The sequence below is a fragment of the Equus quagga genome, chromosome 2 (assembly GCF_021613505.1).
Source record: "Equus quagga isolate Etosha38 chromosome 2, UCLA_HA_Equagga_1.0, whole genome shotgun sequence".
NCBI classification, from domain to species: Eukaryota; Metazoa; Chordata; class Mammalia; order Perissodactyla; family Equidae; genus Equus; species Equus quagga.
Window position 1 is genome coordinate 159116182 of NC_060268.1, and position 12698 is coordinate 159128879.

The following is a 12698-nucleotide window of genomic DNA, read 5'->3' on the forward strand; positions in this document are numbered from 1 at the left end:
TGACACATCAGAGGCAGGCACAAGCCTACAATATTATGCCCAGAAGCAGACAATTGAAAACTTCTATTCTTACTTATCCCAAACCTGATTATTGATCATATGATTATGCAGATGCTTTCCAAAGCAAGCTCAGATGTTCTGCTCTGTAATTTAGCTTTGCAAGTAATCAGTTGCCCAGAGCTAGAAACTATTTACATGAGTGAGTAGCAAAGAAGTTGGGCTATATTTTACTATTTGTATGGAGAAGGTGGAATGGCGGGGGTGGGAAATGGATGGATACTATTATTGGGTATCTGCTTCCAGGATTGTAGAACCATGATTTTCACTTCTGTCCAATGAAAATTCCAAGACAGACCTCCTATTCTTGTCCCTGCCCTCACTGGAGGGTGCTTGCAAATTAAGTCTGGATAACAGTTTTATCCTTGGATACATATTGTATGCCTGCATGCTTAACAGAGCAGCTTCATGCTAACACTTGAGTTCTGAAAAATTCATAAACTCTACTCTGGTTATGTTGGAACACTGGGAATAAAACGAGTGACTGATCAAGAATAATACATAGATTTGAGCAGTGAATTATAACAGTTTTTGTGTCATAGGCCTTTTTGAGAATCTGATGAAAGTACACACATGCACACACACACTTGCAAACACACTTATTTGAACATCTTGTGACTTGTTTTACCTGCCGTGGAGGTTTTCTGCGATATTTTTGAAGTCTATGACCTGTGGGGCCTGAATTAATAACTATTGAATTAGAACATTGTCGAATTTAAGGGGTCTTAGCTCAACTAACTTGGACCCTACTGGGTCTGAGGCTGAGGAACTTTTAAAGCAGTTGGGAATGGTTTGACTCAAAATCAGTCTTTATAAGAATGCTGTAAGTTGAAGCAGAAATGAAACGACTACCAAAGGCAAAATAACATATTAGTCCCTAAGGTGAAATTAAAGTAAAAGTACTTATGCTGTTAATTCCCCCCTTAATAACACGAATGGGGCACCTTGAAAGATGGAATATTTTTGTCATCAAGTCCTGAACCTAGGGGATTCTGCTTCTAGCTATAATCTGAGGATAACACGCCCAGCTAAGTGCAGACTCTTCATTGTCAAGAACTGGGTATAACTGCTAACGTTTATTTGCAGAGGAATCACTAGCTGCTTTTACAGTAATGTCTAAGGGCAGCAAAATTTTTAAAAAAATGAATTTAATTTGAATTTAAAAAAATTCATAAAACTTGAAGTTCATAGACAAAAATCTGGTTCTTTACTTTGCTGGAATTATTATTTTGTTCCGATTTACTGCCATGTGGTCTTGCCTATTACATTACTGTGTCCACCTCTCTGGATGTACAGTCATGGACTAACCTACTCCGAGGAGGGAGGACCCCAGCTCTAGTGTGTGTAATTGCTCTACGGTGGCCATGTGGGTCCAAAAGAGTGTTTGAATATTTTATAGTATGCTCGTAACCTTTGGGAGAGATCACGTTGGGTCTATGAAAATTGCGAATCCAATATAGCATTTGTACACAAATGTCACACATTTGTGATACAGACAACTCAGCATTCTTATCTTGATTCAGCAATTCGATGGTACCTTGAGATGTCAGGTTTCATCAGTTCTTTTATTATTTTTAGCTTATATAGCCACGAATTTTATTCAGAGAACAGCATTTTTCAATTTCTCTCAAAACCCAGGCAGTGTGTGTTTAGTCCCAGAGAATGACTTTACACTGACAGAGGAGGGATTTCCTTTTATTGGTTCTGGGTTTACCATCATCCGCTCACTGGCCCTTTATTTACTGAGTGTCCCTGGTTAATTCTCTCTCACTCATTACAGGCCAAAGAGGAAGAAGTCCATCAGATGCGCCTCGACATCGGGAAGCTCAACAAAATCAGAGAACAAATACATAAGAAATTGCACCAGATTGAGGATCAGAAGGCAGAAGTGGAACAGCACAAGGAAACTCTAAAAAATCAGATCTTGGGGTTAGAGAGAGGTAAGCCTAAAAGCACTTTGTGTTTTGTCTTATTAGTTTCTAAACGTTTCAACAGTGGCTAATGTCATTTGCCAACTCGGGGCTCCATGTGTACAAACACAAACTGTGTCAAATGAAATCCGGAAAACAACATTCAAACTGGTAAGTGGCTAATGTGAAAGGGACATCATTTTGAATACCTTAGACCTTCTTACCTTAAAAAATTCTTCAACAGGCTATACTGAGCCCAAAGTATTGCTCAGTATTTGTCAATGTAGTACATAATATCTACACTCTTAGGTCTGGGTTTTACATGACGTTTCAGTTCAGTTCCCTTTTTCCACAGAAGGTAGAGGATAAATTAAAGTGAATGTCCCCCATTAGTAATATTTGAGACAATATGTACCAAGAATCAGTGGGACGAAAATAAATGACTTCTAACTTCTTTTCTCTATTAGTTCTTTACCATATAGCGAACCCAGCTATCACACTGACCTGTGGAGGAAAAATTTAAGTGCCACAGGAGGCCATATAGTGCAGAAAAATCATTAAGGATACAAACTCTGGAGTCAGATCTGTCTGGAGGCAGGAACACCTCATTGACCTCATGCGGGCTGCTGTGAGTTGTGAATCACCGAATGAGATAACATGTAAAAGCATAAAAACATACATTGCCTCGCTAAAAGTTAGGTAAAATCCAAATCTCTAGATAAGATTGTTACAAATATTTGTCACGTAAGTTTTTGAGAAGTGCAGATATTTTTCCTTCTTAGATATCAGGAAATGATCTTTTATTGAGGTGCAGTGGCACTTGATGTTGACAATTTCTCCATTTATTCATTCATTCAAAAAATTGAGGGCATACTATGTGCAGGCATTACGCTGGGCACTGGGCTCACGGAGGTCCCTTCCCCCAGGATGTTTACAGTCCAGCCCGAGTTTACAGTCTAATGTCTTCAATGGCAGATATGAAGAAAAATGCAGCTACTAGAGCTTGGTTTGAAACTGGCTTAGTCACTTTCAAAACACTCCCATATTTCAATTTCTATATTTTTGCTTGCGATAGCTCTAAGCTTTGAAAAAATATACATTTATCCCTTCAGTGTTGAACCCAATTTTTCACCTTTAAATTGTGTTTACCGACATCATCATGCTGTCTCTTCACGTTACTTTATAAATATCATTAACTTAACTGTTTCTTCTTAAGGATCTCTTCCTTTTGATGTGCTGCCTCAAAGAGTGGCCTTGGACATAATGGTTAGGGGCACGAGTTCTCCAGATGTCATGATTTTCTACCATAAAATCCAAGAAATGAACTGAAAAACTGCCAGAACTAATGAGAGTTCAATAGGGTGGCAGGTTGTAAAATAAATATATAGATATCAATAGCTTTCTTCCGTACAAAGAATCAGTTAGAATATATGGTGGAAAAACCCCCTTTCACAGTAGCAACTAAAGTAATAAAACATCTATGAATAAAGTTACCCACATATCTGCAAGACCTATATATAAAAAAAGCCACAAAATTCTACTGAGAGGTATAAAGGAAGACTTGAAAAATGGAGAGAGATACCAAGTTTCTGGATGAGAAACTCAAAATGATAAGATATAAATCTCTTCAAATTAATCTATACATTTAATATTCCCAATAAAAATTTCAGTGAGTTATGTTCTTTGGGACCTGAGAACTGATTCTAGAGTTGCTCCAGAAGAATAAACAAAGAAGAATTTTATGACAATAGCCATAAAATTCTGGAAAAGAAGAGTGATGAGGGAGCGTTTGCCTTACCAGGTATTTAAATGTGTTATGAAGCTTTAATAATCAAATAATGTAGTGAAAATGCCCAAATAAACTGATCAATGGAAAAGACTGGAAAGGCCACCAAAAGACCCCAAATTATCTTCTAAGATAACGGGGTTGTTTCATACCAGTGTGCTGTATGGATTATTAAGAAAATGATAGTATGACAATAAACTACTTTTTGGGGAAAAAAGTTAACACTGAATGTAGAAACCATAAAGCCAAGATTGAGAGATTTAATGAGATAATAGCTGATTTCTTTATATATAGCAAAAGACTCTCCGTATAAAGGCAAATTGACCAAAATATCGCAAAGAGTTAGTATCCTTGTTATCTGTGTAAAGAGTTCTTACAAATCCATAAAAAGGATAAACAATTCATGAGGAAAATGGGCAGAGAGCAAGTGTGGGCAATTTGAAAAACAGAAATGCAAATAAACGGTTATTAAACATGAAAAGTAGTCAACTTTGCTACTAATCAAAGAAATGTAAATTAAATACGACATACGAGTTTTAAAAAATCTATCAGATTGTCAAAGATCAAAGAGAATGATAATACCCAGTGGTGGTTTGGGTGTGGATTTAAATTGCTATTAATTTTCTGGAGAGAAATTTGGCAGTAGGAGAGAAATGTCTTTTTTTTTTTTTTTAATTCCCTTTGATCCAGGACTTCCTCTGCTATAGTAAAAAATGAACAAGAACTTTCCCAGGATTATTGCTTATAATTGCCAATAAATAAATAAATAAAATGACAGCAACTTAAATGTTAAGATAGGGGACGGACTAAATACATTATACATTTTCATATAGTGAAATATCATGGAGACATTAAAAACACTGTTGTAGACGCACATTTATAATATGAGAGGCATTTGTTTTATGTTTGTTAATTATAAAAGCAAGCTATGAAACAGTATGCATAGAATGATTCCCTTTTGGTATATTTATATGAATGTATACATACTTATATTTATGTACACACATATATTTGCATAGGAAAATGTCTGGAAAAAGACATATCAAAATCCTGAGTAGATTCTGGTTGATTTGAATTTTTTTTCTCTTTTGTTTATTTGTATTTCTAATTTATTTCTGTATTTCTCTTATAACAAAAAAGGTTTAAGGGGCTGGCCCAGTGGTGTAGTGGTTAGGTTCATGTGCTCCTCTCCAGTGGCCCAGGGTTTGCCGGTTCAGATCCTGGACACAGACGTACATGTCGCTCATCGAGCCATGCTGTGCTGGCATCCCATGTGCAGAATAGTGGAAGATTGGCACAGATGTTAGCTGAGTGACAATCTTCCTCAAGCAAAAAGAGGAAGATTGGAAACAGATGCTAGCTCAGGGCCAATCTTCCTCACCAAAACAAATAAATAAATGAAACAAAAAGAGCAAGGACTTTTTGGAGTCAGAGAAACCTTGCTGCCAGTCTCAGCCTTGTCACCTCTTGGCTGCGGACCCTTGCTTGGCATGTGGCTTACTGTCTCTAAGCCTCAGTTTCCATCTGTTTAGTGGGACAGGAAGACCTACCTCACTGGGATATAGTTGCATAGCTACAGATAAACGTATAGAGCAGTTTTGTGTCACTTTGGCTTTGACAGAGTCTCTCTTAGGTTGACTCATATTTATTGTTGTTTTTCTCCCTGGTGATATAGAGGTGGAGACTTCAAAGAAACAGGCGGAACTTGATAAGAAAGCAATGGATGAGCTTCTGCGAGAAAGGGACATATTAAATAAGGCGAGTTTGTTACAGTAACACTGGTAAATAAATGCATTTCTTTAGCGCTCTAATATCGACCTATAACCCAGTTGTACGGGGAAAGAAAACTCTGAGGCAAACAAAAGTAGATTAGAATAAATAATAGTGCTCCATTTTCCTCTGAGCTGCTGTCCACAGTCCACACTACTCACTGGCCATGAATTGAAACCGCTTTATCACCTGTGAGCACAAAGGGACTTTGGAGAATTATCACATAAACTCACAGGGGATTTCAGAGTGTTTTGTGAATTCTGTTTTTATTGCTGGTGTGTGTGTTATTTGGCATCCTGAGCAGCTGATCAAATTGCTGAATTTAGTATCTGTAATCTGCAACTTTGGCTCATCCAGAAAATACAAGTGAGTGCTAATACAATTTTAACTTTGAGGTGTTAGGTATAGCCGTTGGTGGTATGAAAAGTCACCTTTCTTCTGTCTTCTCAGGATTGTTGCAGGTTTTGATTTTTGTTTTAGGCCCTGGTCTCTCCCAGTCTTTGAGCTCAGTAGGGTCCAAAGCTGAGGGAGTGGCTGGGGGAGCTCGAGGCCTGGGGGCCTCCATTCAAGGCAGGACCCCCACCCCCACTTCTTTCCTCTCTCACCCCTTCCAGAGGATTCTTTCCGTTGACAGTCACTCTTTGGAGATTAACCACTTTCAAGGATTTAGGGTAAACATCTCTGCTGGAGGATTTCCTCCAGGTGTGGAGCGAGGGGGCTGCCTCCGTAACAGACAGCCAGATGGCTTTTGGCCAAGACAGCTTCATCTCATCAAAGGAGCAACAGCCCGCATTTGTTCATTCCGACTTTTCATTGTTTCTTTAGGTTCCCCAGAATTGAACAAATGTTAACAAAATAGACTATCCTTTAACTTAAAGTAGACTATTTAGGGAATCTCAGAAAACAGTAGGTAGGAGATTAGATATCTTTATATGCTGAGCACTCCTTAAGAAAATCATTGAATTTTTTTTTTTTTTTGCATAATCTTGGAATCTCTTCCTTTATTTTATAAATTCATACATGTAAACAATATTATTGCATTTAGGTTTTAAATTTATTTTTAACACATCTGTCATTTAATCCATTTAGATTTTATAGGTACTGGTAAACAACCAGTAGATTTTCCGCCACAATAGGACACACAGCACAACATGAATTTTACATGTATTTGTTTGAGTTCACCAGTGTCACTTCCTCCCTTTTGGGCAGGGCATACTTTTTTTCCTTTCCTGGCCATTGCGTCCTTAGTGCCTCGTGCAGCAGCCGACCCTCTGCAGGTATGCAATCAACCTTTATTGATAATACATTCTTTCCCTACTGACTTGAAATGCCACCTTTGTCGAATGAATGAGTGACATAGTTTTGACAGGCAGCGGTGTTAATATATTTTGGTTCTTTCAGTGTCATGTTGAAGTGGCTTTGTCTTTTATAGAGTAAATGTTTAATTCAATACTTGAAAATAAAGGTGACCTTTTCCATTTTCTACATCGTCACCCAACCAAGGCTTAATGTGCATTTTACCTGTTTATATTCCAGTGGTTTTCAGACCTGGCTGTAGGTCTGTGTTGGTTAGAGAGTTGGGAATGGGCTACAAGCTGCTTCGTGGAACCCATGGATACAGCTGGGCCTCAGGAACTGATGGGGAAACTGGCCTGCATTCTTGGGATACACAGGAAGCCCCCTCTCTCTGCCACTAGACTTCCTGCTGAGGTTTTGCTTTCTTCTTCTCTTTCAGTGAAGATTGCCTCTTTGTTTCCCAGTCCATGTGGCAGAAAAAAGCCTGTCACCAACAGCTCCCAAGATTACATCTTCTACTGAGTTGCAGAAATCTAAAGGCCCTCTTTCAAAAGTCCCTGGGAAGGGTCATTTGGTCCGTTCCGCTATGGCTAGGGAAGCGGACCCCCTTGGGAGAGCATGGCTGCCTGAGTTGCACTGCCATTGAACAACTTGAACATTGAACAAGGAACAACTTGGCTTCTTGGGTACCCAACCCAAAGCTTTCCACTTCAGCATCAGAAATCACCAGTGTAGCTTTTTAAAAAATAGTCAGTGCCTGGGTCCTATCCCAGGTCCACTGCCTCAGAATCTCTAGAGTTAGGACATGGGCACCTGCATTTTTTAAAAAACTAGATTAATTTATTTTTTATTGTGGTAAAATACACAAAAGACAAAATTTACCATTAGTGACATTTAGTACATTCATTCACAATTTTGTGCAACCATCACCACTGTCTAGTTCCAGAACATTCTCATCATTCCAAAAGGAAACCCTGTACCTGTTAAGCAGTCACTCTCCGCTCCTCACCTCCTCCCACCCCTGGCAACTGCTAATCTGCTTTCTGTTTCTATGGATTTGACCATTCTGGATATTTATATAACTGGAATCATACAATATGTGACCTTTTATGCCTGGAGTCTTTCACTCAGAATGATGTTTTCAAGCTTCAACCATGTTGTAGGATGTATCAATACTTCTTTCCTTTTTATGGCTGAATAATATTCCACTGTCTGGATATACCACATTTCTATGATCTCTTCATCAGTTGATGGACATTTGAGTTGTTTCCACCTTTTGGCTTGTGTGGATAGTGCTCCTATGAACATTCATATGCAAGTTTTTGTTTGAACACCTGTTTTCAGTTCTTTTGGGTATATACCCAAAAGTGAAATTGTTGGATCATATGTTAATTCTAGGTATCTGCACTTTTAATAAGTTGGCTTTATTTTACTTTGTAGTCAAAGTCCTATTACATGATAATATTTATTTGTTGTAACCTCACAAGAAAAAGGCTAAAGCTGGGATGGAGGTTGACTTTGGGGTCAGCCAGCCCTGGATTCAAATCCTGGCTCTGCCACTCTCCTGTTATATGAACTTGTAGGCAAGTAGCTTGACTTCTCAGTCTCAATTTCTTACCCCTAAAATAGGAGCAATATAGTGCTCACTTCCCGGGGATGCTGTGGTCGCTCAGTGCAATTTGTATGTGTGCTTAAAGTGCCTTGTGCAAAATTAACATAACTCTTAATAAGCTGTAGAGAATATGATTATTTTTATTCATCCAAAAAACAATGCATCTAATTATTTTAGGGATGGGGCAGGAGGTAAATTTAACCCAAAATTCCCAAACATTTTAAGTAATGTGGCTGCTCTGTTGTCCTTAATTTTAGAATATGCTTAAGGCGGTCAACGCGACCCAGAAACAGATAGACCTGGTAAAGCTCCATGAACAAGCCAAGAGGAACCTGGAGGAAGAGATCCAGAACTACAGGGATGAGGCTCAGAAGCAGAGGAAGATCATCTTTCAGCTGGAGAAGGATCGAGATCGGTACATCAACGAAGCCAGCGACCTCACCCAGAAGGTAAGCCGCTCCATGACAGTGTGGGTGGAGCACCGGCCTGTTCTTTCTGACTGTCACACACTGTTGCAGAAGGATTTATTCGGGTTTCAGCTTGTGGTTCTCATGAAGATTTAAGAGGAACGCTGTTGACAGAATAAAAGCTGTCCCAGAGCTGATCCTGGGCCAAGTGGTGAAGCGGACAAGGCTTGTGCTTGGTGATCTGTTTCCCCTTTCTGGGCCCCCCTTCCAAATTCCGGGTTCTCCCTCTTCGCTGTTGCCCTGCCATGCAGCATCCCGGGTTGGCCTCACCAGGGCCGTCAGCATCGCCAACTCTCAACCCTTTGTTCACACACCCTCACCTGTCACTGAAACTCTTGTCCCCTCAGAGCAAGGATTCCAACTAGGTGTTAGGAGAAGAGCACCTAATTAAATGACCTCGAGTTAAGATGTGAGTGACTACTGGCATCCGCTAAATGTGTCACATATTCAGGGAGCATTTTTATTTGAAAACTATTGCAAACCTAAAACCTCACCAGTGGTGGAAATTCACACGTTGAGCAGCTGAGTTCCAGGTCTCTATTTCTTGTGAACTCACGAGGGAGAAGGCTCGAGGCAGGGTCTTTAAGAATGATTCAGGGATCTGGATGTGACATTCACCAGTCATCTTAGCACATTGCGGGCATTAAGCATGAGAGGTTAAACTAGTACCGTCTGTAGTGCCTTCACAGATGGCACAGAGCAGTGGTTTCAGGATAAGGGGGTTGGGTCATGAAGAAAAGTTTTAGCTGTGAGGCTGAGAAGAGAGTTTGGGAGAAAAGATTCATTTAATGAGTTGGTTTTCTTTTTTCCCCAGCAACATGTTGTCTGCTATGCAGTGTAAGCCTTCTCTTCCATCTCCTCAATGAAATCTGCAGTAAATTCTACAGTGTTTACTAAGGCTTTGCATGTTCAAGCTTTGTTTTATTTTTTGGAGTGGAATCTCAAAGAAGATGACAAAGGGGACAGCCAATATTTGAGTTATAAACATGAAGTAGGAAGCAAGCTTTTCTAATAGGAAATCAGATTCTTTCCACTTAGACTAAATAAATGCTGAGCAGATTTACAGAATATAGGTTTGGCGGAACATTAATGCATACACTCAGTCCAGTCCTGGCCGGACTTGTCTTCCTTGTAGAAGATCCCCACGTGATTCTCATACCCCTGGGAATAAGGGAGATGAGGCTGTTCAGGGGTGGAGGGGTCTAACCCAGGGATGCTAGCTTCCAAGGTCCCACCTGGCCATCCTGTGAGTAGAGTGAATCGGTATTTTGGTACACACTCGTTACCCATGCAAGGCACAGCCACTGGTATACTCTGACCTATGGGACAGAGTCCATGCTCTTTGTTCTCCCTGGGAAATTTTTCCTCTCCTTCTCTGCACAGAAGACTCCTATTCATCCTTCAAGACCCAGCTCAAATGCCATCTCTGGAGTCAAACCTACTCTGACTCCCTAGGCAGAGCTAGTTACTTCCCACCTTATGGATTTGTCGAGATCTCTGGAATGGTGCTTATCATCCATTAGTGTAATTATTTATTTGTACATTTGTTTTCCCTACTTTACGGTGAACTCTTGGGAGCGAGGACTTTATCTCATTCATTCTTTATCTCCAGCATTCTAGTAAATGGTAGGCGCCAAAACAATGTTTGTTAAGCAAGTGGATAGATGATGAGTGATAAAAAGAATTCTGCCACTGATTTTAATATAAGATTCTATATTTTTCTCTGCTTCATTGTAAAGGAGAGATACTGGTGCCAAATTTTGCTGTGAACTGTTTTTCACAATTTCTGGTATTTAACTGCACAAGGTTATATAATGTCTCACCTAAATAATTTAAGCAGAAGTTCTTAAAAAATTATTTATCAGCTACAGTTTTTCTATCTCTTACTTAACCCCTGATAGCACATATCAGTTGCTATAGCAACTTGTGTCATCTCTGGACTTCTTATCTTCTTATTAAGGACATGTATATCTTTTTGCCCCCTCCCCATAGTTCTTTCTTTACTGTCACACACCCCCCTCACTCCCACAAACAGAAGGTTCCTTTTCATGCATTCTATTTATAGGGAGCTGAGGAACAATATTAAAGGCTGGGGAAGACGTTTTTATCTACTTCTAAAGTGAGTACATATTGTTTCAAGTTCATCCTTTTGACTGGACGATTTCTTTTGTAAAAACCCAATCTATGGATAAATAAGAAACGCAAAGGTTTTTATGAAACAATATTCTTCAAAATAAGTTGTGCTCCATTTATTTGATACGATATAATTACCCATTAAAATTAGATGTTTGAAAAATATTTTTAAAACTGGGGAACATGTTCACAACATGAATCTGATAAAAACAAAATGCAAAATTATTTATATGGGTTGACTCCAGCTTTGTCTGTGTGCACAGGGAAAGGATTGGAGGCATCGTCATGGGATGACTGTGAGGATTAAATGAGGTATTATTTGTGAAGTATTTGGAATAATCTTTGGTGCATAGTAAATGCTTGCAAATGTTTCACAAACAAACAAATAAGTTTGTTGACAAACAGTCCAGAGTTTTTCCTCAAAGTGGCATTTGAATGTAGCTATTCTCAACTTCTTGTTACCTGTCAATAAGGTGCAGACGTAGATGAAAACTTGTAACAGTGTCAAACACTAAGGCTGACATAAAGCCTGATGCTAAAATAGAAAAGAAAGTGGACAAGAATTTTAAAGCCAACAGAGGAGAATTGAGAAGACCTACCTGGCCCTCCATGGTCCCTTGAATTTGCTTCACAAAAGAGACTACCTGAGAAGAAGTAGAAAGATGCTTTAAAACTCTTCCCCATCTCTTTTCTGACTCAGGGTCTGTACCACACAAGAACTGACGAGGTGTCACTCCACCTTTCTCCTGGTCAACTGTTTCTGCCCAGCTAGTTGGGAAAATACAGCAAACCCAGAGAACAAATGGGCAGGCAGTGGGAGACCTGGTTGTGGCCCAGTGCATTCTGAGGACGGTGACTTAGGGGTGTGACAGGGCAGAGAGAATCACCCCCAGAAGTGGGGCATACTAGGATGACAGTTTTTCGTAGGCTACATCAGCTCAGAGTGACAGGGATTAGGCATTTGGGCCCGGGGCTCCACAATATCCTTAAACGAGGGTGTACTAGAGATTGGGAGACGGACGGGGCTCTGCACATCACTGTGCTTCCAGTTGTAGATTTGAAAGTAGCTTCTGCTGCCATCTTGGGGTGCTAAGACTTGGACACACCTTAGTAGTACTGTTCCTAGGTTGCAATAAAACCCACCTTGCTCAAGGATGAATAAGGGAAAAAGCAGCTTAATGGGGCCTACAGAAAAAATATGCCTTAGAACCAGAGAAGGAGAACAGCCCCTGAGAATCCCAGGGTAAAAGCCTGGATCTGGAAATTCATCTATAGTGAGATATTTAGGTTGAAGCCTTTGAAATAGCCAATTTTTTTTTTAAATTAAATTCACTTTTTTGTTGTATAGTTCTGAGGTTTTTTTTTTTTTTTTTTTAAGATTTTATTTTTTCCTTTTTCTCCCCAAAGCCCCCGGTACATAGTTGTATATTCTTCGTTGTGGGTTCTTCTAGTTGTGGTATGTGGGACGCTGCCTCAGCGTGGTTTGATGAGCACTGCCATGTCCGCGCCCAGGATTCGAACCAACGAAACACTGGGCCGCCTGCAGCGGAGCGCGCGAACTTAACCACTCGGCCACGGGGCCAGCCCCTGAAATAGCCAATTTTGTAAGTAAAAGACAGTTGACTCTCAGTGATTTCCTAAGGTTCAACCTAATTGAAGAAAATGCA

At 39.8% G+C, this 12698-nt stretch overlaps 1 protein-coding gene across 4 annotated transcripts in view; it reads left to right on the forward strand.

Annotated features, from left to right (window-relative positions):
• Window positions 1-12698, forward strand: part of CFAP58 (cilia and flagella associated protein 58) — a 96518-nt gene that overhangs the window by 14143 nt on the left and 69677 nt on the right. For all 4 annotated transcript variants that reach the window (XM_046654556.1, XM_046654557.1, XM_046654558.1 and 1 more), the window contains exons 7-9: window positions 1838-1997; window positions 5429-5511; window positions 8689-8880. In XM_046654556.1, coding sequence (XP_046510512.1) covers window positions 1838-1997; window positions 5429-5511; window positions 8689-8880 — 435 coding nt within the window. The remainder of the gene's footprint in view (window positions 1-1837; window positions 1998-5428; window positions 5512-8688; window positions 8881-12698) is intronic.